Source organism: Epinephelus moara, chromosome 16, assembly GCF_006386435.1.
Source record: "Epinephelus moara isolate mb chromosome 16, YSFRI_EMoa_1.0, whole genome shotgun sequence".
Lineage (NCBI taxonomy): Eukaryota > Metazoa > Chordata > Actinopteri > Perciformes > Serranidae > Epinephelus > Epinephelus moara.
The window spans coordinates 13,067,045-13,094,459 of record NC_065521.1 but is presented as its reverse complement, the minus strand read 5'-3'; the positions used below and the strand labels follow the sequence as shown (position 1 = coordinate 13,094,459).

Sequence of the window (27,415 nt, the reverse complement as noted above, 5' to 3'; positions counted from 1 at the left end):
GGTATTGATGGACGGCGGAGCACACAGCGGATAACCAGCGCTGCCGTTCCGCAACGGACACGCATCCAGTGGAAATCCGGCGTCAGCGTTTGGAGAAAGTGTCATCAGTGTGACATCACAGACACTGCCTTTAATTCTGTGTCCCTGTGTTAATCGAATATTTGTCTCTTGTTATATACCAAATATATGTTAAAAAAAAAATCAGTATTAGATTATTTTTTACATCAAAATCCCTGTAAAACCAGTTAAAATGTTGATACTCATCCTGCACTCAGGGGCATTTACAAAAGTTCATCAAATCAAATTAGACTTTGAGCAACTAGCTTGTCACACCAGCTACATAAAACCACACGTTACTGGTCAGCGATAGGAGGAGATGGTTGTTTGGATATCATATCAGCATGCAAAACTTTAGTTTTCATTTCCAAAACAATGTGGCACAGGTCTAATTCATTCATCCCTCCTTCATCTTTCTCCTGATCTAACACTGAGGCAGGTGTGTGTGTGGAGCCAACAGTCTGCTTAGCAGTGGACTATGCTGTAGCTCCATATCGCGCTTAACTCTTAAGCCTGCCCACTTTTTAGTCTCCTACATCCCACATTACAGTACATCGCTCAAATATTCCGTTTCACTATGAAATATGTCACAGTACAGAAGCTAAAAACAATTCACAGGATCTTAAAATGCTGCTATTGGGAAGAATGATGGATGTGCTGAATTCGTGTAAAGTAATCCTGTAGCTTTACATAGACATCAGCTTACTGCAGCAAATCACAGAACAGTGCAGCTGTTAACATACTGTGGCCACATAACTGCTGCGCAGCAGTGATAAATAAGGCAATATTATGCACCAAGTACTGACAGTTCACCTGTGGTGGGCCATGAGTGGATGAATATAGAGGAAAGACCAAGTTAGTCTTATAAACAGCAGCACCTCAGTCTATTGGCTTTCTAAAATTTCAATTATAAATCACAGTGAGGAGCGAGTCTCCTATGGCTGGTATCTCAAAGCCCTCTGAGATCTACCCGAACTAAGCAGCTGCTGTTAGTTTGGTTGCTCCAGTTTAAATTGTTGTTGTGAAAAGGCTTCTTTCAACACACAAAGGAGAATGCCCTAAGCCTAACACAACACACTGTTCCCGCAGTACAATATTTTTTCTTTTAAAGACGCCTCTCAGACAGCAACAGAGTGAATGACCAACATCTGGATGTGTGCTGCACATCGGCCGCTCGTGGTGTGAAACAGGAAACCTTGGAATACAAGCGGTGCCTGAAGAGATTTTATAAAGATGAAAAACAGGCGGCTCAAATGTTCCGTGTGTGAATGTGAAATCTGTAATGAGGTGGTCTGAAAAAAATCCTCCTGTGCAACATTTCTAGTTAGACTACTTTCTTAAAAAAGAGCTACTTTATTACTTAAATTAAAACACATTGTAACACTATATCACTGTCATTGTTTTAATTGACTTATATGATTATAAATGTCATAAAATACAAACCATGCAAAATATGTGCCTTTCATTATAGAGGAGCAAACTGAACGAACACACACATGAAAACTTTATATACACACATAACTACATGGATACAGTACTAAACCTACCAGGCACAGGCCCAGGGGCCCAGAATGTCAGGGGGCCCCTGGGCCTTCACCTGCAAATGTGACTCAAGTCAACACCTACCGACCAGGAAGTGACACAAAATGACCACAAAGAGGCACAAAAAGACATGAAAGAGATGAAAAGGAACTGCAAAGAGACACAAAAGAACTACAAAAACAAGCAAAACAATGACAAATCAACTACAAATAGACACAAAACAACCACAGGAATACACAAAATGATCACGAAGAAATGCAAGGAATGCCAAGAGACACAAAATAACTACAAATGTGCTCCAAACAACCACAAAATGACAACAAAGAGACCACCAGGATACACAAATGACATCAAAAGACACCAAATAACTACAAACAGACATAAAACAACCACAGGGATACACAAAGAGACCACAAGGAGACGCGAAGGACCTGCAAAGAGACACATAATTACCAAAAACACACAAAAAGTACCCCAAACAGACATGAAATGACTACAAAGAGAGAAAAAACAAGAATACACAAAAAAACACAAAGAGATGCAAAGAAACTGCAAAGACACACAACATAACAACAAAAACAGGCAAAACAATCACAAAATGACTACAAAGAGACACAAAACAACCATGAAAATACACAAAAAGACCAGAAAGAGATGCAAAGAAACAGCAAAGAGACACAAAAACTATAAAAATGGCCGAAACAATCACAAAACAACTACAATAAGACACAAATTTACCAAAATACACACAAAATGACCTCAGAAAAGACACACAAATGTACCACAATAAGGTACAAAAGGAATGACAAAATGACTACAAAGAGACACAAAATTACCAAAAAGCACACAAAATAACTGAAAGAGACAGAAAAAAACCAAAGACACAAAAAACAACAGCGTGAATACACAAAAAGACTAGAGAGAGATGCAAAGGAACCACTGAGACACCAAAAAAAAAAAACCCTACAAAAATGGACAAAACAACCACCAAATGTCTACAGAGAGATACAAAACAACCACAAAGAAACACACAATGACCTAAAAGAGAAACAAAATGACATTTATACAAACGGACAAAAAAAAATTTACAAAGAGAAACAAAATTGGCTCAAAGGGGAATAAAACCATAAAAACATTCCTAACAACTACAAAGAGAAGCAAACCCACAAAAAAGTCTGCGTGTCTTGCTACTATGTGGAAGAGGATGTGGGGCCTTTTGCACATCTGTGCCCAGGGGCCAATCGTCTCATAATCTGTCCATGTATAAACTATATATTAAACATACTCCATTCAGGTATGTGTTTGTCTACTACTTGTTTCGGAACATGATGTTTCCATTGAGCCCAGAGACAGAAGCATGAAGAGTGTTACGTCACCAGTATCTGATCTTATGAACGCATTGCAAGCTTCCAAACACACACAGGATGCTCTACAGAGAAGACAGAGCTAATACAACAAAAGGAGAATTGTGCAGTTATATATACAGAGCTAACATTTACCTCTGAACCCAATAAAAGGATAAAAAATATTGGCTAAACCACATTTCATATCTTGATTACAATATCTAGCAAGTTATTTGCACAAAGATTTTCTTCTTCAGTATATAGTGGCACCCTAAAAATAGCACACAGGGTACAAAGAAACGCAGAATATAGAAATACTGCTCAAAAGCATGACAGAAAATGTACTGCTATGGCTGGTATTTTACAGTTTCTTGTCACCCAGGGCTGAAGCCTGGCTCTGTGGGTCACTGCAGTCACTGCTGGAGTAATGCACTGACCCCTGAATGCCTCGGCCCATATTATGCCTTTGACTCACTGCCACGGTGACCGATTGCCCATGAAGCGCTCAACTGTGCAGACAGACGGACAGACAGCATGACTGCCTGAAAAACCACGACTGCCAAAGAGAGACAGGCCTCGAGCCATGAGGTCACGATACGCGCACATACAATCTGACGGTCTGGCAGCAACAGAGACGCTGTCTCACTATTCATACTTAGCTGACTTTAAATTTAGCTCCATCAAATGATGCTATTTGTTTAGGTTTAAAGGCACGCCATGTGCTGTTTTTAAGAGATAGAGACCTTGTTCATGTGGGCTGAATGCAGGATAAAAGCTCCATACACTATTTTATTGGTCTGCTGCAGAAACCTCCTCTAAATCTGCTTTTAGTTAAACTGTTTGAATGTTTTGGTCTATTAATACAGCAATTTCTAAATCTGTTACCAAACATTTCAACTTTAAACCTTGACAATGGTAAGCACATATTTAGATCAAAGGAATAAATACACCAAATAAATACACACTGTACAGTAACTGCTAATTTAAGAGACCAATGAGATGGCACGGATGACTCTAAATTAAATAGTGCTCAGATCATGCACCTCATACTAAACACTGGTTGTTTTCCTGGAAGCTGTAAACAACTATATTTGAAGTGGATTTTCAGTGATTGCACCCTGAATTGCAACCACAGAAGCGGCATTACATAACCGCATAATGTGGCAACGCAGACAACAACAACAGTTTGGCTACAGGGGCTTAAAAAGGCAACTGAATGAATCTGACTGCTTAGCTAACCAAGGGATTTACTTGGCTTTCATCTCTTTTAACCCACCGCCATTAATTAGGCTTTGGCTGTGCTCCAATGTCCATCCAGTCCCAAGCCAGGAGCGGACTGCCGAGAACCACTCCTTGTGGTGAGGACATCCAAGTATGCAGCACGAAGCCCAATCATGAATAGGCACAGTTTGGTCAAAGTTTGGCACAGGCCGTCAAAGCAGCTATTCTGAGGCCGGGAACATGATTGAACCAGTCAGCCTCCAGCCAAGTTTGAGCCCTGGATGGCATCATTAAGGCAGGAGTCCACAAAAAACAACAGACCATCAAAGGAACATCTTGACCACCCCACAGTGCTTGGCAGATGCACTGCAGTTTACCAAGAGAAAGTTTGCTGTTTGGAAAGTGACTGATTGGATGTGGTGATGTGGTGCCCTGCATGGCAGAGACAGGCAAAGAAAGAAAGACAAAAAAAAAAGGCAAACAGAGATGGGGGGGGGGTTTGGACAACACCAGTAATGCCAGAGACACTGACAAGTAGGGAGAGGCAGAGTCTCCTTGTTGCGGAGGCCAGAGGTTCACAGCGGGCTTACTCATTAACCAGCCGACCGACCAGTTAAACACAAAGGAGGCTGCTAACGCTCAGATTTGGTGTGATATATGTCACGCTGGATTTGGTGTGTGGCCAATATTTTTCCACTGTTGCCCTGGGAGTGTGATGTTCCCAGAGGTAAATTCAGGTCAGCCAGGCGTCAGGACACCCACACACGCTGAGTGTCTTACCAGCAGCTCGAAATGGAAGAGTGCATGATGGCAGGGAGACGTGGGTATAAACACATTAGGCGATACTTGATTGTGTCTACTTAGCAATTTTAATGACGTGTTTATGCGGGCTTTAGTCTCGCAGCTCATGTACTTCTCTCCTTCATTTGCAATTCATTTGCTGGTTGAATTACTGCTACAACAAATGTGATATGTTACACGGGTGCAATGGGTCCAAATCACATCAACAGAAAGAGAGCTTAATTTCAACTGTGACCTTCTGGTTTCCTACAAATATTAAAATTAAAGGAAGATTAGTAGTTGTATGTGTGGCTCAACGCGGAGCCTCTGCAATAACACCGCCAGGACGCTAGTTGTCGGTGGGGTTTCTATGTCACTGTGTTGACTGATTAAAGTAGCACACCTATAACACACATAAAACATGGTTCAACTGCAAAAGCATTTAACAAAAGTACAGAATTTGGCTCCATTATAACTCATAAGGTACACAACAAACTTTTTTTTTTTTGCTAGACACATTTTCCTCAGACCTGCATCATGCTAACAGTATTAGCATAAGCCTATGATATTTTGCATAGCATAATGTAGCCTAGCCAATAGCTGACTTTTCCTCTAATCATATGAAGCCAGAAACAAAAGCTACATTTAACAAAATGTAATATCACAAACACTGGTTCCATTATAATTCACAAGGTTCACCGACAAAACAATTGTCTTACCCTGGACACACCTTTTCCCACAAATGCATCATGCTAACATTATCAGCATAAGCCTATGAAATCTAAAGTTGCGTAAATTAGCCTAGCAGCTAACAGACTTTTCCACTACTCATATCGTGCCAGAAAGCAAAAGTGACAAAGGTAACACTACAAAGTTCGGATCTATTTAACTCACAAGGTTCAGCGGCAAAACAACTGTCTTATTCTAGACACATTTACCCCACTTGCATGCTAACATAATTAGCATAAGCCCATGACATTTCCCTTTGCATGAATTAGCCTAGCAGCTAGCAACAGACTTTTCCTCTACTCATATGAAGCTGGAAAAAATCCCACTCAAGACTTAAAATATGATTTTGTGCGGGCTTTATTGTCTTCAGAAGCCTACACCACAGGTAGGGTGTCGATTCAATGCAGACGTATAAATCCCATTTTAGAGGCACACAACATTTGATTCTCAAAGTCACACAACTCTATATGGATAGAAATGCTTTGAAAGATGAGCTTTATATTCTGGGAGACAAAGCCTATGTTTTAAAGATGCACATACACCTCCATTTGACATGTCTATCCAACTATAAATTAAGCATCTGGCACTTATGGTAATGCAGGTGTTAAGGTTGTCAGAGAGGCAAAATACAAAAGACCCTGAGAGAGGATGAAGAATATAAATTAGGGAGGCAAATGGGGGGCAGCACCGCAGGAGAAGCTTTGCCACTGAAAGACACGGAGGGCGGGAATTCAATCATCTAAAGGCTGAAACATTTCAGAAACTCTCCTGTGATTCTAATCCTGTTAGGAATACACGCCTCTGCAAACAGACAAACACAGCGAAGCATGTGAATACGTACGCTTACACACACAAGCGGGGAGGTCCTTTCCTGGCATCTCTCTAACCTCTGTCAAACAAGGACAGCACAGGGGTGTTTACTACCAACTCAGCTGGCAAGGCTCTCAGAGGGCACACAAACACACAACCAACACACAGTTCAAACTGAACAGTGGGGAAGCTTAGATAAAGCTGCCAATATAAAGACGGGAGAGCATGAAGGCAGACAAACCCACAAAAACAGAGGGTAAATTAGTTGTTATTATTCTTTAAAAATGCATCAGTAAATACATCCCTGAAAGCTAACCTGATGGAAATGGACGTTCTTTTAATTCGATTTGTCAACTTAACAGTCAGAGTCAAAATGTCTTTCAAGGAGCCACAAGAATATTATTCAAAAAAGTTACTCAGCTAGCTTATATATCTTGATTTTTTGTCATTATATCCACATAATCAAAGATACAGACAAAAAAGGGATGCACACAGACAGAGTAGACACGACTCAAAACGAGGCAAAGACGGTACATCGACTGTGACCTGCTGAACCTGGATTTATTTGTCTTAATTAGGGAAATAAATGAAACTAGTATTTGACTGCTGGAAAGACGGTCTTTTCATAAAGCTGGGCTGTCTATGCAGTAGACTGATGCAAATACTTGTGAAATTGGTGCTACATGACTATAGAAACCACAGGAAAATAGCTGTGGTGTTTGCATTTTCTCAAGAGGTAGAAACGCTCAGCTAAACAGTATGCTAAAAAATGTTTCTGAAAACATTTTAGGTAAAAAGTAGGAAATGCAGTAACATGTTTGGTCAGCAATGCTCAGATCACAAAAGCCTTCAAAGAGCGTCATCTGGCTGATCTGTGCACTGGTAAGATGGAGGGAAGTTTACCATAGTTCATTTACACATACTACCCCTTTGTTATGATACAGAGCAGGTTGAAAAATCCCTTTAAGCATGGGTGAGGTTATGAGCAGATGCACAAGGCACTCTGTAAACAGGAGAGCACTCTATATGTTTGTAACTGGAGGCGCATGCTGCCGTCCATACTGTCTTGTTATGCACAGTACAACAGTCCATTTCTGTATTTCACAGTGAATTAACATTGCCTATTTTTAAGCTAGGAATGCAGATGTAATAAGGCACTGTGTGACTGCTGTTGCTTTACATTCTCAGTTTTCCAAATACATATCCCTGGACAGAGGGGGATCTGTGAATTTATCATGGAGGAAAGTAGATTGATTTTACATCCGGGCAAAGCCATTAAATGAATGACTGTGCCGACTTCACCACAGTGACACTGGCACATTGCTGAAATAGACAGATTCATTTTCTTTTTAACTAAAATGAATATGCACTGCATGGAGTGGTGCAACACAAGGATATAAATGATTAGTTACGTGTGCACCAGAGTGCAAATGTATGTGTGGTTATTTCAAAGCTGCCTGGTATTTGTCCCACAACAGTTAATGTATGTCACCTTTGGATCTGTAATGCAACATAATATTTTGACAGTGCAGGTCACTACATTCACAGACTGCAGGTAAGCTGTTACTGTCCCTGCGGCCTATATTAATAAAGTTAATAATGTGAATAAAGCTTTAAAAGTACTAACTGCTAGCCTATTATCCTGTTTTCTTTTCAGCACAACCCTGGGGTGACTCTGCCTTTGCAGCTGGCATTAATGCAACACTCTCGAAAAAGGTTTATAACAGCAGAGGGTCAGGTTGTGTACAGGCGACCCTGAATATGCAAAGCTGCTGCCTTTCAGTTCTCTACTGGCCACGCAGTGTCCACAGACACTGTGGAGACAAGCAGAGCAGCTGTCATATTCAACAGTGAGTACAGTGGACTTCCTTCACACAACGAACCTGAACACAAGCTGTGAGAAACACAGAGCCCACTTTATACTGATGTGTCTCGCTCGTCCCGCTCGCTCTCCTCTCATCTATTGTCAATGAAATACAGACACTCCAGTGTCATGTGGCTATTAGTGGTCAACACAGTGGTTATCAGCAGTCTGAACCCTGCCCTGCATCATCTCTGTTTCACACAAACACACACACACGCACACACACAGAGTCTGTTTGTGAATGGAAATTTGGGCCAGACCATTGTGTGTCTCTTTGAAGAAAGACAGCCATTGTTGAACTGGACTTTAACCCCCTTGGCTTCCTTCCTTCCTTCCCTCCCTCTCTCATTCTCCCCTTGTCATCGACTACTTGTCAAGACTATGCTGATGCACTGCTGTCGGTGATTCTTCCTATTGGTTTGTTGAAATTCAAGTGCACCTGACTTGCAACCCTGATATGGAATAAAGCGACGTTCCCTCGCTCTTTTACATTCAAATGAATGAGACTCAGGGCTGATGAAGTAATATCTTCCACATAATGTGATCATTTGTCAACATGCAGAATAAAGAGTCAGTAATTATGAATCAGTTGTGACAAACTGTCATTTTGTGTTAACATGGGGTGAGGTGATGTCTCAGTCTCCCTTCACACTGCCTTCGACTCATATAACATCCTGGTGCTGTATGCATAACAAACATGGCTTAGAGCTGAACAGTGTCAAACCTCCTTTCAAACATGTCAGACAATGTAATTTCCAGGCAGTAAAGATAAATTACTACACTTTGATTAATACCATCTAAACTGCACTGATGATGGAAAACCCATCTCGTAGGATAGAGGCAGGTTTAAATACACTAACTACTATTTGCAGCTTCTATTCAAACTACGTCTGAGTTTGCCGTATGGTACAGCCTGCTTTATGTATATCCACTATGGCCTGTTTGCTTGTTTCAAATCAGATCAATTTACACCCCACCATTGACTCTATTGGCTTCTGTTTTTCCCCAGTGTCTTTAAATATTAGATTAAATGTTATGCAAGCGGGAAACCAGTTTACCGCTCTCACCAGCCAACCTGACACTAATCTCTCCGGGGAGTTTATATATATAAAAATCACTGAGCTTGCATTTATTGAGCTTTTATGTTCCCACATAGGACATTAAAAGGAAATAAAGGTAATACGATAGATTAATATTAGATATAATTGTAACAATGATGACAATAACATAATATAAAGCATCAATAAAACAACAACAGTAAAAAATAATGACTAAAATTAAATAATGTAGTTGCAAATTATGAGATTTAATTTTTGATTGATTTTGAATTTTGCATTTATTTAAACAGTGGACTGTTGTGGGAGAATTGTATCACTTTCCTGTCCTAATTGGAGGCTGACATGTCAAAAAATGGAGAAAAAAAGCCAGACACAACAACTCATTAAACAGGAGTGTAGGCCATCCGCCACTAACTGGCTTTATGTTTAATAAGACGGGGAACAGGTTGAAATTACTGTTGCCATGATACCAATATATTAAACTTAAATATAGTGCTGGTATAAGAACAACAAAACTCCACACCTCTTTCATTACCATGTGGAAAAAAGTCCTTGGAACACAAAATAGGATTTTATTTTCTATTTTTTTTAATTGAAAAAAGTATTTCACGTCTGGAGAGATGGTCTTTTCATCAAACTGGGCTGTCTATTGAGTAGAAAGATGCAAATACTTTTGAAATTGGTGCTTCATGACCACAGAATACTGAGAAAAAGAGCTGTGGCATTTACTTTTGATCAAGACGACTACCAGAATGCACTGTTGCACCAGACCAATAAAGGCTCCTACTGGTGGGTGACATAATGCGAGCTGGCCATCCAAAACCAATATGGTGGCTGGCTGGAGACAAACAATCTGGTATTACAGTTAAACAGTGAGCTAAAATATGTTTTTGAAAACATCTGAGGCGAGAAATAGGCAACGCAGTAACAGAATCATGGTTTATATTTGATCAGTTTGACAGAGAGGGGGACGGCTTTCTCTCTTAATCTGCTTCTGCACTCTTTGTGTCCGTGATGGTGGAAGACATGCAAAAATAAGGAAGTACAATCTGTAGTTTGAGCCACAGCCCAAGAGCCAGGGAAAGTATTTCCGCTGGCAAATAAGCAGTGAGATTTGGGCGTTGGCAAGATGGAGGGAAGTTTAATATAGTTCATTTACACATACTACCCACACTGTTATGATATTAAGCTGGTTGAAAACAGTATCTCTTTAACAACCTGCACACAGTGCTGGTACAGGAAAGTCACTGAACACACACCTCCAGCCACATGGTGGGTTCGAAGCTGGAGAGAACGCCGTAACAGCAACAGGTTGAGGATCGGTTAATTTTCTTCCCTGTTGTTTTATCTCTGCAACCTTGGGCTGAAAATCTGTATCTACAGTAGGGCTGATTTAATTTAATAGCTTTCTTACTTTCAATTCTATCAAATGTATAATCAGCAAAACACCTGATATCAGGAAAGTATCAATACTTTTGACAATCTGAGCTGAAATACAGCACTGGCTAAAACAACATCCAGTCAAGTGCAAAAATATGAAAGCATAAAGTTAAGTATATTTCATGCAGCATGCAGCTAAGCACTGATCCTGAAGCAGCATGAGAAGCAGCTTCAGATGCCTGAATGAATATTACATCAAAGGAATGTCAAGAGGAGCAAAGATGTTACATGTTACTGCCTCATTATGACCTCAGGATCAACTGTTAGAAATCCAACCTACTGTAAGTGGCAACTGCATAACATTAGTATGTCCCATCTAGTCATTCCATGTTCATCTGTCTGTAAGGTAAGATGGGAATTTAAAGAATTTCTTTTAGATTAGATCATTTTCTCAAATCATGTGATGGGACCTAGACAGTACCAGATCTGTCTCAACCACTGTCATTTGCCTCATGAAAACTGTTAAAGTGAAACTGCACTAGAAATAAGTAGGATTGTCATTAAAAGATCGCAGCAGTGAATCACAGACGACCATGACCATGATTTAAACTAAAGCATCTGCAGCTTAACTTCACACCTCCACCTCGAGCTGTAGGAACAGCAGCGCTGCTGGAATATCAGCGGTCAGAAACAGTCAACTCACACTCTTTCATCATGCCGATGTCGATGCAGCGTTTGAGACGACAGGCCTGGCAGTGACGCCGGTTGTCCTTGGTGATGGTGCAGCTCCCGTTGAATGGACAAGTGAAAGAGGCTTTACGCTTCATACTGCGCCTGTGGGAGAGCAAATCGATTACTCATTTAGCTTTGTTTAGTCTCCATGGTGGTTCAAATACTGTTGCATACTGATGATAATGCAATCTTCATTCATCCAAGGGATTTTTTCAATACATGTTTTAACCCTTCTAGATGTAACATACTGTATATATAACCATTTCAAAGGCAACAATTAGCTGCAAACTACACTAAAAAACGAGTCAAATCAAAATGAATGCTCCTTTTTCAACTGTTTTAAATACAGTGACATACGATTTAGGAACAGGGATCACAGCCTAAGCAACGCACTGCCTAATTTATATTTCCATAAATGCTTTTTAATGATTGCAAATGAAATTCTCCCTGAACCAGCTCATTCCATTCATAATAAAAATCAAGGATTGTTTGAAGGGATGGCGTCTCCACTCTTCAGCTGCTGGGATTCAAATGAATTACAATACTTCATTAGTGAATCCTTCTTAAGAGTCCTTGATTTATGAAAATAAAAGCATGTGTGTTGCGTGTGTCAGTTTGTGTGTGTGAGTGACTGTAAGAGAGCAAATGAACTCCACTGTATAATGTACCTTATATATAATGTATAGCATGCAGCCAGACATAAAAACACATACTGTAACATCACAAGCACTGTATACTGACAGACAAATTCAGTGCTGCTTAAAAGTAAAAATAAGCCTCACTTATGAACATTAATGTAGGATATTAAGAATAAAACCTGATCATTTGTAACTGAACGTAACTAACGACAGTCTTGACTTTTGAAATGTACAAATTCAGTTGAAGGTTGGAGGAATCATCGCTGTTAAAGAACATAATGCCCAATATAAAGCAAACAGGATGCATACAGAGGACAACTCCTCCACACTGACAAGCAGATAATAACACCTCACAACAGTGACACACAGCCTTTCTATAACCCCATCATCTGACACTGAAACTCACAGAAAGCAAAAATGTACGACATAAACATGATTCACAACACAAGGACAGCACCCACCTGAAGAATCCCTTGCAGCCTTCACATGTCATGGCGTTAAAGTGGAAGCCGGTGGCCTTGTCACCGCACACGCCGCAGATCCGCGGGGCGTTGCGGTCAAACTCTTCTGGTCCGACCACCGACGTCGTCACCGTCATGGGCTCCATCACTGCCGAGAAAGAAACAAAAAGAGGGGTGATTAGAGCCCCTTTTGACACTGCTCCTTGTTTACAAGTGAAACGCTTATATACAAAAAGATATAAGAGGTGAGGAATATGTGTATGTGTGTTGTCTACTCTGTACCTCGCCCCAAAGCTCAGAAATCAGTTTGTTTCCTCTGCTCCTGTGTTGCGTGGGAGTGTTTGAGTGTGTTTTTGATGGGGAGGTGTGTGTTTTCCTCTTCTTATACAAACAGGTGTCAGGCTATTAGCATATTTAGCAAAAGGCATTGACAGCCACACTGACTCTCACAGCTATTGGCTGAATGACTCAGCAGACACAGGCGCGCTCACTCACACACACACACACACACACACATACACACACACACGCCTGCAAATGCATACACAAAACACTAAGAATCGTGAAATTACAATGTTAATGGGAAAGAGAATTAATGACAGAAAGAAGGCTATTTGCCGAAGGCTAGGAAATGACTGATACATTTAATACTGCCAAGATGAAAGCGCTCATTTTTCCACGCTCACACCATCTGGCCGTCCCCGATGGAATAAACAACAGTAGAGTAACACACACCGACAGGCCAACTGTGAGCAGACTAATCCATATCAGTCAGTACAGAAAGATCCTCTGACTGAAGTCTGATTGAAGTGACGAGGACACTTAAAGGACGTCAAAAAGGAGAGGAGAGACATAATGCAGGATGAGAGGAACACTATATGTTATAGGTGTGATCAGTGGGTTTAAGAGTTGGCCTTTACACAATGTGTTTGATATGGTCACACAGAACTGACAAACGCACTCCGACTGCTTCTTCGATTTCATCTTACTGGTTATGCTGATGTGACCTCATGAATATGTTTAAGCTGAACTGACCTGACCGCACAGACCATTTCCAAGAAAAGAACTAAGATAGAGACGCTCAAAGATATGTTACTAAAGTCATTTTAGTGGCCAATCAACTAATTTATTTACTCAGGCGTTATCTTTTCCCTACTTAAGATTATCAGACAGCTGATAGTACAGACAGCAAACAAGGGTTTTTTTTTAACTGCATGAAGCTAATAAGGAAACATAAGTCAAAGGTGACAAAGAGCCTCATTACAGAAAAATATCCTCACTAGTTGTCCAAGCTTACTTTAAGTTTTAAAAATAGCAAAAATCCTATCTTCCTATTAATGAAGCAATTCCTAAACGCATGGTTGTATCCTTGTATCTCAGACCTCAGATCTTATCTTAACTTAAGAAATCCTAACTATAACTGTAGCTTTAACTCTTCAAATCAGCATTTGTCCTGTCATGCCAGTATCTATGTTTAGAAAGTACACAGACTGCCTGTACCTTTGATAAAAATGTACCAGCAGGCCACTCGAGAGGGACAACCAATCGTATCAACGCCCCCCACTTGTCACTGGCTGACTAACCAGCTATCGGATAAAAAAGGACAGGCACTCAGTTTTAGCTACGAGGAGTCATAGGGACTAATTGTGTTGGTGGAAGAGAGGAGGATTTATTATTTAAAATAATTCTAATTCCTTAATTGAAATTTAAAGTGTCATTATAGGATTCGAGTAGCCTTACAATTGTTACATTTCGGCGTTCATGTTGTTCACCATCTTTAGTGCCAATGCCATACAGATTTAACAACAGCACTGCTGCCATCTTTGTCAGTTATTTTGAATTCAGGACAGGGTGTATGCCATCCTAACTTAGGATTGCTAACTTGGGAAATCACTAAGTTAAGACGGTTCTGTAATAACTAAATTCCTATTCTAAGATAAGATGAGATTTTCTTTCTAAATGCAGTAAAGACACATGTTTCTATAATAATAAAAAGCCTAAATGTCGTCCTAAAATGAAACAATTATAGGATTTTGGGTTTAGGAAGTTTCTATAACGAGGCTCCAGGTACTAACTGTACTGCTCAAGGTTCATTCATCGCCCTTCTACAATGCAGAACTGAGCAACACAATGCAAGGTGTAATCTTTTTGTGCTACACAAAAAACAAACCAAAACTAATTTTCGTGGTTGAGTAGTGGGGATGAGTCAAGGAGTCTTACAACCTGAGGAAAGTAGCAGCTCTGTAGTCTGGCAGTACGACAGCAGATACTTCTGTATCACTCGCCAGACGGCAGCAGGATGAACAGGCTGCTGCCGGGGTGGGTTATGTCTTTTAATATCCTTTGGGCTCCGTGCAGGGATCTCGGTGCCGTGCTCAGTAGATGGGTACTAACGATGAAACCATCTTCTGTAGCTGTTTAAAAACACTGTTCTGTATTTAACAACCTTTAATATGTATTTCAAGGAACAACAAAGCAGCTTCTTTACTTCCCTAACAGGATGTAATTTTTATTGAAACAAATTTATTACAGAAAGAAAAAACATGGGAGTGAGAGTAACACTGGTTGTTTTGATAGGAGGAGCAGAAGGATTACTTCAAAATGACAGATGGCTTTACTGGTCTGATTCTACGCTCACATCTACTACTACACGATGGGGTTGCAAATAAAGCTTCAATTTTTTTCCAAAAGGTGACAATTTTCCAAAAAGTTATATTCCTTTCATTACGTCGTTAAGGACTTAAATTAAGACGTCAGTTCAAATTTACAGATATGATATAGCAAAACATGCTGACACTAGATTACTTTGTTTAAATTCAAGGAAAAGGGTGATGGAAAGAGGGATATATAACACAAAAACTGTAGGGACAAGGAAAAGACTCAAAATGTAACAAAGATTGAAAGAGAGAGAGATGTGGGCCTGCAGACAAACAGTATGGAGAAATCCTATGTGTGAGAGAGGGAGAGGTCATTTGAGGGGAAGACAAAAAAATGAGGACAAAAATGGGAGGGGGTGCATGTAATGCACATAGGCCCAGCGTGGAAGAACAGTCACGTGGCTGCAGAATATAGCCTGCGGGGAGTTGACGTGCATAGAAGTAGGACTCAGATGGTGTCAAACGAGGACGCCGAGATAGGAGGAATTGGCGCGGCGGAGCGACGGATGGCCAGAGAGAAATAATGAAAGAGCTGAGAGGGGAGGCAGGTGAGAGCGCGAGTGAAGGATGGAGACAAACATAGTCAGACTCCATTAGCTCTCATTACATCTTGGCCGGTTGAAGCTTCAGTACCCGCTCCCAGGAAAACACACATGCGCACGAGCCACGGGCTGCTGGATGTGAAGCATAAGTCCCATTACCCAGAAAGCACCACACCGGGAAAGCATAGCACGCACTAACGCACACACTTCGATGCAGGTGGAGAATCACTTTAACGCATGTTGACCATCTTTGCTGGGTTTGTGTGTTCCTGTGTGTGTATGTGGTCTCACGCAAGCAAACTCATCCACATGCATCATGAGTGATTTCAGGTGACGTGTGTTGGGGCGTTGACAGATACAAAAACAAGACACACACCATTAGTCATCCTGTCACAAAAACAGCTTTTTTCTCAGATGCAGCAACAGGTGAATAATGAAAAAGATGGAGAGGGCCAAACGGAGCGACGGCGTGTCAAACATTAAAACAGATCTGCAACAACAACAGCAAAACAAGCTGCAGTTTCATTAGTGGTGCTGATTAACAACAGTGTGAGTGAGCTCTGGCTCTGTAATTAACAACTCTAGTGTTTTTTCTTCTTTAATCACTCCTCTGTCACTCTTTTTTTTACCCCTTATGTGCTTTCTCTCACTTGTTTCTCATTTGTAACACTGCGTTGATAATTAGCAATTTTATTTATTTATAGTCAGCATGATTAGTTGGTAGAGAAAAAGAGGCAGACTTCTTAGCTGCCGGGCTGACAGGTAATTCCATCTCTTCAATTTAACACTCCTTGGTCTTTTTTTTTCCTCACACACACACACACACACACACACACACACACACACACACACACACATACACACTTGTTTCTATATATCTACTGATCTACCCATACCTACATCTTCATCATCACCATCACAGGCTGGGCAATATATCAATATTATATCAATATTATGACAGTCAACCCGAAACATGGTATATCAAGGAGATTGGTTTATCCAAGCACTAAAACCAAAGCCAAAGAAACTGCAGTTCCTCTAATGGCCACTTGGGGCTGGCTTCAAGTCAATCCCCATAGACCCCATATTATAAAGTCCAGAAGAAATAAACATATACAATTTGGTACAAAAAACTGTCTGGTCTCTATGGCTAATTTCAACATTCCTGACAACCGTACAGGGGGTTTGAATTTAACAAAATTAAATGTTATTTTGACTCAAAGTTATGCATAAATAAGGGCTTGGCTGCATTCTGTATAAACAAAAGTAGGCAGGCGGCATTTTGCTGCACTCCCTGATTTTGTTTTTATACTGCCAATGCTGAAAGAGGACTGATTGGGCTTTCCTGCAAATTTGCACAATTCCTATTTAAAAAGGGCTTATAATTCAGATCCACCCCTAACTCCACAGCTCCACCCTCATGTCCAAATTTGGTCACTTTTGGCTCCAAAAATCCAAGATCCAAAATACTGAACATCACAAACCCATGGATGACATCATGATGACTACGGTCCATGTTTAAAACTAGCAATGTCAAAGCCAATCCTAGAGATCGGTCTTGGAGTTGATCTCATAACACCCAGGTTGTGCTGATTATTTCTATTATTCATTTGTAATGTTTATTTGGATGCTCATGTACCAGTTACTATGACATCCATGCCGACAAAATAAATTGAACTGAATTGGAAGACTCAAGAGAGGAATGTTGCTGGACAAAACAGACCTGAGCCGTGTATAATGGATTCTTCATGGATCCATGTTCATTAACAATTGAATGTGCGACACCGGAGAACTGATTTATTACACGTGTTAGACAGCTTCGCTCAGATCTTGTGTATGAGGAAGACAACAAGATATACTGTAAGCACGCACACAGATACAGAGACGGTTATGATTGTAGTATGACTACAAGAGTTCATCTCAAAAGATCTGTAAGTAATAAATACCTGTGTTGTGCAATAGGGCTACACACACCCATATAGAACACAGAAGTGGGACTGTGTTGTTGTTGTGAAGCTGGCCTGCCGCTGTTCACCTCGTATCCCCTGTTACAGCCTTGTGACTCCTATCACTCGCTGCACCTACAGTCCTTGCTGGTATTGACACAATAACAAAATTCAATGCTACGTCAATAGTGTTGCGCAAGACTGAACACTGAAAACAGACTTCTGTAAACTTTCAGAGTTTTGCCCACTTTGACTGATGAAATCCATGAGATTAATTCCCACTTCAAAGTCGTGTCCTGAGGGTGTGTAAATGCAGACTGCCACAAGTAAGTGAAACAGAACAGGCATAAATACACAAAGTCTGGATCTTAGATGTGTACTACAAAAATTGGAATCAAGTAACTAAAAGCATGACAAAGAAAAAAGCATGCAACACTTAATTTTTAACAGAACACCAGTCCAGGGACTTCATGTCAAATCTGTGTGGTCATGGCAACAACAGGCACTGCATCCTTGCCTGTCATCCCATCTGAAATATATGTTTCATCTTTCTTTCTTACTTCCTTCCCTTTATGTTTAATTGTGCTGTTTATCATTCCCTCACTTTTCACTAATCTCACTCTCCATCCTCTGTAAACACATTTTGTCCATGTTGCTTCTGAGAGCTATGCAGAGTCGGCCACAAGTGCCATCTAATGTCAACAGATGAAACATTTAGTGAGATGGATAATCAGGCCGGATTACGGCAGAGCCGCTCTGACTGTTTCTGCTGATGCTGATGTTATTTTCCTCTGCGAAGCGGTGAGCGCTGCAGCAGCTGAGTGCCATCTCGCCGTGTTAAAATTCATAAACCCCCTCATAGCATGTAAACACTTCCAATGTCCCATGAGGCGAACCATTAAGACCCCATCACCACGCAGTGTGCGAAAGAAACATTCACTGAAAGATATTTGGCATTACTCACTGACGCAGAATAGTTTGTTTTGCTGTTCCCACACAGATGACACAAGTATTTAATTCTGAAAATGCATCAAAATACAGCTGAGCCTGTTTAAAACCAGTGAATCCACTCAAGCTCTCAAAAGTAATTACAGCTATTATAGGAACAGCCTGTAATGGCCAATACAATACTGTGGTACACCTGTAAAGGCTGGTGGAGGGCTGCTTGTTGCCTGTGGTAAAAACAGCCTTTTAGCATTTTTGGGTTCTTTAGTGAAATGTGCAACACCTTACTTGAAAACTGGCATAAAAACATGATCTACACTTTCCAAATTCACATGAACAAAAGTAACAAAGGACAATTTAACTTTGCTTGTGCTGCCTGTAATTATGCAAATATTGGTCGACAAACAAGAACGCCAGTAGACTCAAGTTACAGGGGAAAAAATACCAGATCTCAAACAATAGTTCATGACAATGTTCGTTTTTAAAGAGCTGTGTTCTACAAAGCAAAAATATCTATCAGTATTTGTACCCATAATTGCCATATGGAAAATAAACACCCCCTAGTCCATCAAAACATACTCTACCAACAGAGACAAAGCCCACACAGGCCAGTTTACGACAGTGCAGAAACTGTTGTATCTCCTTTGAAAGCTTCATGTAGCTCTCCTGTGACTTTGTGTCTGCTTTTCTTTTCTCTTTCACTCCAGCCCCTTCTGTGCCCCTCGGAGGCCTGCAGTCAAACTACTGTGCTGCGTTTGTTTGGCTCCCCTCCTATCATAAATCTGATGTTCCAGTTTGCAGAACCCAGACAGCCCATGAGCTGCTAAAGCAAAGAGACCACCTGACTGAGGAGGAGGAAAGAGGAACATGTCCCATATACAGCAGAGCAATACACTGATATTATATTGATATTGTGATATGAGACTAGGGCTGGGCGATATGGCCTTAATAATATCAGAATATTTTTAAACTACATTGTGTTACACAATAAACATCTTGATATTTTGAAATCTCCTCTATACAAGAGAGTAAAAATAGACTACTAACTGTTAAACTAAAGTCAAATAAAGTACTGTTACAACAAAGTTAACTCTTTGAAACTTGAGCAAAATGGCTTGAATTCTTTGAAAACATTGGAAGAACACAAGAAGAAATTACCCAAAAATTAATTAAAAAGTAAAAACAAGAAAATTGGTGGGGAAAAAATAAATAAATAAATAAATAAATAAAATGTAATAAATAAAATAATAAAATAAAATACATTTTTAAACTTACAGGAAACTACCTGGAAAGAGTGCTTACAAATTCTAAAAATTCCTTAACATAATTTTAAAATGTAATAATAATCATAAATATAGCTTCTTTTCTTTTTTCCCTTTTTACAATTTGTGGGACATTTCTTACCAAGTTGCTAATTGCCTTCTTCCCCATGTTTTCGAAAGTAATCGAACCAATTAGCTCAGGGTTCAAAGGGTTAAATACCTGTGCAAGGTGTCTGACAGCAGCACAAGGAAAGTGATGTCGCTCCAGGTTTCAAAGGGTTAAATAAAGTATTATCATAATAAGGTTAAAAAACACATTGTTGTAAAAAAAAATTCTAAAAATTACTCTTGTAACAAAGTTTAAAAAAGTTCTTTCATAATAAAAGTCTCATGTCTCACGTTGGGGCTTTAAAAAAAAAGGTGTGACAATTTATACTCAATATTCACAATTAGGTCATTTTTTACATTTGACATGGGACATATAATGTACACATGATCTTGATTATTTATCAAAAATCTCATTGTGTAAATATTTTCTAAAAGCATCTACAGTCAACCCTGCAATATCGATAGATATCTTGTCACAAATATTGTGACATTCGATTTACTCTAAATCACCCAGCCCTAGTGTCATGCTATGTAATAAGAATTAATTTGTACTATGAACACTATGCAATTAACTTCAGGTAGGCTGGGACTACCAGCTTGTGTGTGTGTGTGTGTGTTTGTTACTGTGTGAGGCCTTCGGGTTAAATGAAGCATGAGGTAGACTTATCAATGTATTGATTAACCTGCACCAGTACCATCAAATATCATCACCATGATTGAGCATTTTGTCACTACAACACTGCAACCGCGACTCATAATTAATGAGCATCTGGTGGCTTCTACCAGAATGTGCTATTTAGACAACCTGAGAAATGCTCTCAGAAGCCACAGGCCTACAAAACTGATTATTGTGGATTTTGCTGGGAAGAAAAACGTTGAAGTCGCTAAACAACAAATTGGATACATCAGCATGGCGCAGGCTACGTTTCAGTGGATGAAATGGTTTTGACCATTTCCACTTTGTCTCAATAACGGCTCTAATAGGAGAAAGATTGGCCATGGACGTAGCAGGGAGGTTTGTGAGCACATTGAGTGCCACATCTCCTTTTTATAATAAAATCTACCACATGTGGGAAAATATCTGCTGTTGATCTCGAACTGAACTATATTCTCACTGTCAGAATATATAAAGACACTAGAAAAACGTGTATGTTTGCTGCTGATGCCCTGGTAATGACCTATATCACTCACCTTTTCTCCAAAAGTGACCTATGTCACTCACCTTTAAACTCTTGTATTATAAATGCACAATGAGAAGGTTTAGCATTCCTGTTTGCCTGGCGTCTTTCCCACCTTCCATATCACATGTTTACACGTGGTGCTTAAGTGGTTTGAACTTGACGAAAGAGAAGCATAAAGGTTAAAGAGATTGTCCCTAAACGAAGGACCTGAGTTCACACCACCATACCAGCAAGCATCAACACTGCTTAAGTGTCCCTGAACTGCTGCAGCCAGACCCCGAGCAGCTGCAGGCTGCTGCTCCGCGGCTGAACCTGACCTCTGACCTCCCAGTGGTGGCGAGAGAAAAGACAATTTCCCCACAGGGATCAATAAAGTATGACACCATTGTCTGAAAGAGGACCCTCTTTGTTGAAATCCCCACCTGCTTACAGAAAAGACTCGACTTTTCATCTCTGCTGACGATGGACATTTAGCGTTGGGGAATTTTGCTGAGAAAACGCATGGCAAGTAGGTGGAGATGGTTAGTCCAGCAAAAAGAGAAAAGAAAAACAATTAATGGTTAACCACTGACATCCCTAATTTACATGCAACCACTGTGGCGGCAGTATGAATCAGATCTCAGCAATAGATGGATCAAAGCCAGACCTGCTGTGAGGCAACATGTTGATGAATCAGAAAAACTTAAAGACCACCCACTGCGACTGTGGAGAGGTATCCTGATCTGAGTGTCTTGTAGTAATCAAGTCTAATCTTACTCCTGTTTATTCATTAATATGTTCCTACATAATACAGCTGCTCACCGTAAGCCTTTGTTAAAATTAGCAAGCAATCTAGATTTTTTTTAACTGAAAACATAAATGTAATGATTCAATTCTACTGTTGGCATTCAGATGCAGCAAGGACAAGGAGAAAGGCAAGCCTCCTCTTCCTCTCTGCTCCCTCAGGTGGGCTGTACTTCTTAAGAATTTCAGGTCGAGTGGTTCAGCGCAGTATTTTCCGCCAACATTTCCCACAGTTGTGATACCCTCACTCTCTCCCTCCGCATAGTTTCTCTTCAAACTCAGCAGTAACCCAGTACAGCCCAGTCCTGTATACGGCTCAGTATAAGAGGGTACCATAGGAAATGGAATCTGTTGCTTATGGAGGGGTTCACTCTATAGGAGGCACAACAGGGCGCATGGCCTACTTTTACCATCAGCTGCCTCACACTGGGCCTCACTAGCAGCTATCCGCCATTAACTCCAGTCCAGTACAAAGCGGCAGCCGGGCCGGAGTTTAACACACACATTCAAAATCCCACCGCTTGAAAAAACCAAAGGGCCGCTCCTTATGTTTCCTCACGATGATGTTACACAGAGACTTCTGGCTCTGACATCTTTGAGTCCGACATGTTTACTGATCTGGATAGTGAAATGAGTTAAACACTGTTAGACCAGGGTGGGTTTGCTTTGTAAAAAGGGTCAGTCCCCAGGTATTTGGTTCCTGTTTGGCTCCATAAATCCTCATCAAAGGTAAGTTAAGAAATCACAGAGGAGTAGTGAGGAACACATGAGCCTAAACAACTCACTTTGGGTCTAAACCTCAATGAGACACACAGAGATCAAAGACAAGAACAGGTCCACAAGCATGCTCCTAAAGCCAGCCCCAGCACTTATAATTTCAACATAACACTCTAATTTGGATTTAGTTTAATATTCTCCTATTTTCTATTATTTTGTCAACCCCATTTATGTATGAAGGAAAGCTAAAAGAAACCCTCTCTGTACAATGCAGTAGGTTCAGTGGCACCACAAACCACATCCTCCAACACCTCTTGAAAACAACAACAAAAACTGAAAATTATAACCCTCATGAAAGTATTATTTATTGCAGGACTTTTGTGTTAGACTGCATTAATTTCAGCTAGGTGTACCTAATAAACTGGCAGCTGAGTGTATGTGCTAAAGTTGGAGTGTTTAAGCAACAAAAAAAGTCTGGGAGATTTTGTAACGTAAGGCAAACAACATGTAAGGACTGGAACATGAAGTAGAAATATAAGGAATGTATGGAATTAAGCAAATATTTACACAGAAGAATTTAATGAGAATCATTCAATAAGCAAAATTTAATACAGTAATAGAGCTGGGAGGTGCATAAAAAATAAATTTGAATCTGTACCACAGACACATAGTGAATGCATAATGTAATCTGATTGTTATCCAGGAGGCAATCAAAGCAGGACATGGATGTCAGTATCAATAGGCTACACTGTGCTTCAGTACGGTCCCATATGAGACAGCAGGGTCACAAGACGTGTAACATGGAGGGGCGAGGAGGGAGAGCTCTGATTTTATCCAAACAGATGCCTGCACATCCAACAAATGAGCCCGAGGCCATTAAAAGGAAGGGAGGGGGCCTCTGAGCGTGTATGTGCATTTGTGTGTGTGTGAGTCTGTTTGAAAGATACTGATGGAGAGTCCCAATTGGCTGCAGAGGTATGCTACACAGAGGGACTGACGCCATTGGTCAGTATGTGGCGCACCCCCTGACATACACAAATTCTCGAGTACAAAGACACAATTAAGTAGCACTTGCTTCACCCAAACACACTCGCACTACTAACCACATGTAATCCTATCATTGCAGACCTTTTTCACAAAATGTTTTAAACAGAAGAGATGCTTTAAGAGATGCTTTACAAACAAAAGAGACTCACAAACATAATACATAACACACACTCACAAGCCCATCAGACCACTTTCTCCTGAGCAACACTGCGTGAGGAGGCTGGTTGTGTATTTGTGTACCTACAGAGCTCCACACTGCGAATATTTAGTCACATGTTGCAACCATGCAAGCACAATTGTGCCTTGCAAATATTATGAACATATGAACTGGAGAGCTGTTAATTTGTTTAACAGCTTACAGTGGATAAATCATCATGTTTAAAGGCCCCAGCGGAAATATTTATTATATTATTTAATATTTAACGGTTGACCGAAGCTTCAAGTTCACAGCAAAAACATCATCACTTATAGACTGAGAGGAGCCAGGGTACTTCAAAATAAATGCACCAGTGGTTCCGCTTTAATTTAATTAATTATAATTATACATTGTTAAACTTTATTATAAGTGATTTGTTTAACTTTGTTATTACAGCCAGTGCTTTATTTAGATTTATCACAACAGTGCTTCATCTAACTTTAATACAACAGTACTTTATTTAACTTTATTACAACAGTATTGTATTTAACTTTATTACACCAGTATTTTATTTAACTTTATTACAACAGTACTGTATTTAACTTTATTACAACAGTATTTTATTTAACTTTATTACACCAGTACTTTATTTAACTTTATTACAACAGTATTGTATTTAACTTTATTACACCAGTATTTTATTTAACTTTATTACAATAGTATTGTATTTAACTTTATTACACCAGTATTTTATTTAACTTTATTACACCAGTATTTTATTTAACTTTATTACAACAGTATTGTATTTATTTTTATTATAATGGCACTTTATTTCATTTCATAACAGCAGTATTTTATTTAACTTTATTATGGAACGTAACATAAAGTATCGAGATATACATCATGTATCGCAGTACAGCATAAAAAAATCGAAACATTATTTTCATGCCATATTGCCCAACTCTTAATGCCATTATAATATAATGACTTATTTTATTTAAAAAATGCTCCAATAATGCCAGCCTTTGAGGACGCATCCAAACGTTAAGATACACTGCATATTTTATCATGAATTAAAATTAAAAAGACACATGGATAAAAGTGATGTCCTTGTGATATATCATTTTGTGGGAACTTTTGTGCATTGTCAGTGACAGTATTATACTTGTAATCTATCTAATTCCCAACTTTGAGTAATCATTTAATAATTAACATCTCCACAGTGCTCTAATGCACATGTGGCCTTAAAGTGCATTTCCTTTACACACAAGCTCCGCTCTAAGGTGCTGATCGTTCATTTTTCTCCAACATACAACACTCACCACACACACACAGCAAAACCAAAACAGGTTTTTATCTCCTTCACACACACCTCCTCACCAGCAGGAAAAGTGCTGAAGATGCTGCTAATTGTCTGTACGGTGTGCCAATGTATCTACCAGTAAGTGAGGTTTATACAGGCACTGTAATAACAGAAGCTGAAGAAAGCTGAGCTGGGATAAATACAGGTGTCCAGCCTGGCTCACTCTCCCCCTCTCTCTGTGTTAATGGTGCAGGTGGAGGCATACACACACACACAAACACACACCTCTGTCTCAAACACACACACACACAGATTCCAACAAGGGAACAGCCCCAAACAACCCAGCTGTGCAAACGAATAATATATTAATGAAATTAAATCACACACATGCAGTACTTGAGTACTGGGGGTGTACAGTAAACACCGGCAGGATGTGGGAATATAAAAATGCAACACAATCGCCAGAGTAAATGATGCGACTGTACGTTTCTGCAAACCACGGATATGTCACATTTGTACATTTCATATGTAGTAAACATGTTGAAAAGTTTATTTAAGTTTAAATTTTCAAACCTATGTTGTGACAACCTTAATGTGTGGTTAGGTTTAGGCACAAAAACCTCTTGGTAAGAGTTATGAAAACATCATGTTTTGGCTTTAAATACCCAGTGTGGTCGCCACAAATACAGCTGGAAATACCCCCAACTGTTACTAATAAAAAAAAAACGTGATCTGCTGCTGCGTGCTGCTTGGCAGTTGTCCCGCCTAGTTGTCATGGCTCATATACATGTAAACTGAACTACGTCATACTAATGAAACACACAAAAGTAATACATTTGTGGTTTGCAGAAATGTACAATGCCAACATTTTCTTCTGGTGACTGGGAAATGACGAGCCCCTCAAAAAATGTCTCTCACTAATCAGATTAAAAGCACCAAGAAAAACAGCACACACACACATACACACACACAGACAAGAACTCTAAAATTTATGACTTCTCACCAGTGTCCCCTTTTGGGGCTTTAGGCCAAAACAACATGTCAGAGCACACTTGATTTGTGCTCCCTACCCCCTTGAACATCACCTTCACTTGCTCCTCTCCTGGCTTTCCCCTAGCCTAATGGGTGTAGCATTGAATCAACTTCTGGATGCATTACAATCACAGGAAACTGTGTCCAACGTATGCATACACACTCACGTACACATATAGACATCAAAGAAGACATTTTAATTGCCTCATCTCACAAGTCTCCACTTTGAGGGCTGATAATTAGACCAACACACTGTTGGAGAATATACCTGGCCAATAATCTGTGTAAATCCTCTGTGTCTTATAACGGTCTGAAAGCTGTTTGCGGTGCATTGCTACAAACAAAACCCACATGTGCAGTATTTATTATCTTTTGTGTCCTGAAACTGCTGAAACTATGAGTCATCAATACCCATGTTATTCATCTAATTCGAATGTGCTACGTGTTATGAAACTGAAATTTGATGTCTGATTAGATTAAAATTCCATCCATTTAAGACGATATTCAAATCTGTTTTGACCCAGGCCTGGCCTCCTTCTGTGTTCCTCTCCTGCCGCCAATCCACAACAGCAGCTTTGAACTTTAGACCTTGTTTTCTAGGCAGAGGATGAAAACGAACAGGCCGTCAGGCTGTTGGCAGCCCGACAGGGAGACGGGAGAGGGCGGAGCGAGGGGAAGAGAGGGAGAGACAGAGAGGAGCTTGTAAAGAAAGGAATGAAGTAATGAAAAAAAATAAGGCGGGAACTGAGGAATGAAAGGAGAGAGCTAAAGAGAAAGGAATTGAAGGGGTAAAGGGGAAAAGAAAAAGAGGCAGAAAGGGAAAGAAAAGGCTGGAGTATAGAGAGAAACAGCACATGGTTGAAAAAATGCAGGTATAAAGAAAATAAAGAGGAAGGTGAGAGTAAAGAGAAGAAAAAAATGAAGCTGAACCCTTCCCATTACACACCACATGACTTTCCTTCTAGTGCCACTCTCGTGCCAAACTTGTATTTTTTCAAATGCAATAGCCAGGAAATCATCTTCTTTGTTTACAGCTGTGTGGATGTGTATGGCAGAAAGCCTTTCTGGGCCCGAGGGTGAGACATGATCTGTGCAGCGCTGTTCCTGACAGCTTAATTGTGATGGCTTAAGAACTGATGCT

At 40.0% G+C, this 27,415-nt stretch overlaps 1 protein-coding gene across 2 annotated transcripts in view; it reads right to left on the bottom strand.

Moving 5' to 3' along the window:
- The window catches only part of LOC126402434 (vitamin D3 receptor A), a 105,555-nt gene that overhangs the window by 27,570 nt on the left and 50,570 nt on the right, over positions 1-27,415 (bottom strand). For both annotated transcript variants that reach the window (XM_050064417.1, XM_050064418.1), the window contains 2 exons: positions 12,616-12,763; positions 11,488-11,618 (listed from right to left, as the gene is read on the bottom strand). In XM_050064417.1, the coding sequence (XP_049920374.1) occupies positions 11,488-11,618; positions 12,616-12,761 (277 nt within the window). In that variant the 5' untranslated portion in view covers positions 12,762-12,763. The remainder of the gene's footprint in view (positions 1-11,487; positions 11,619-12,615; positions 12,764-27,415) is intronic.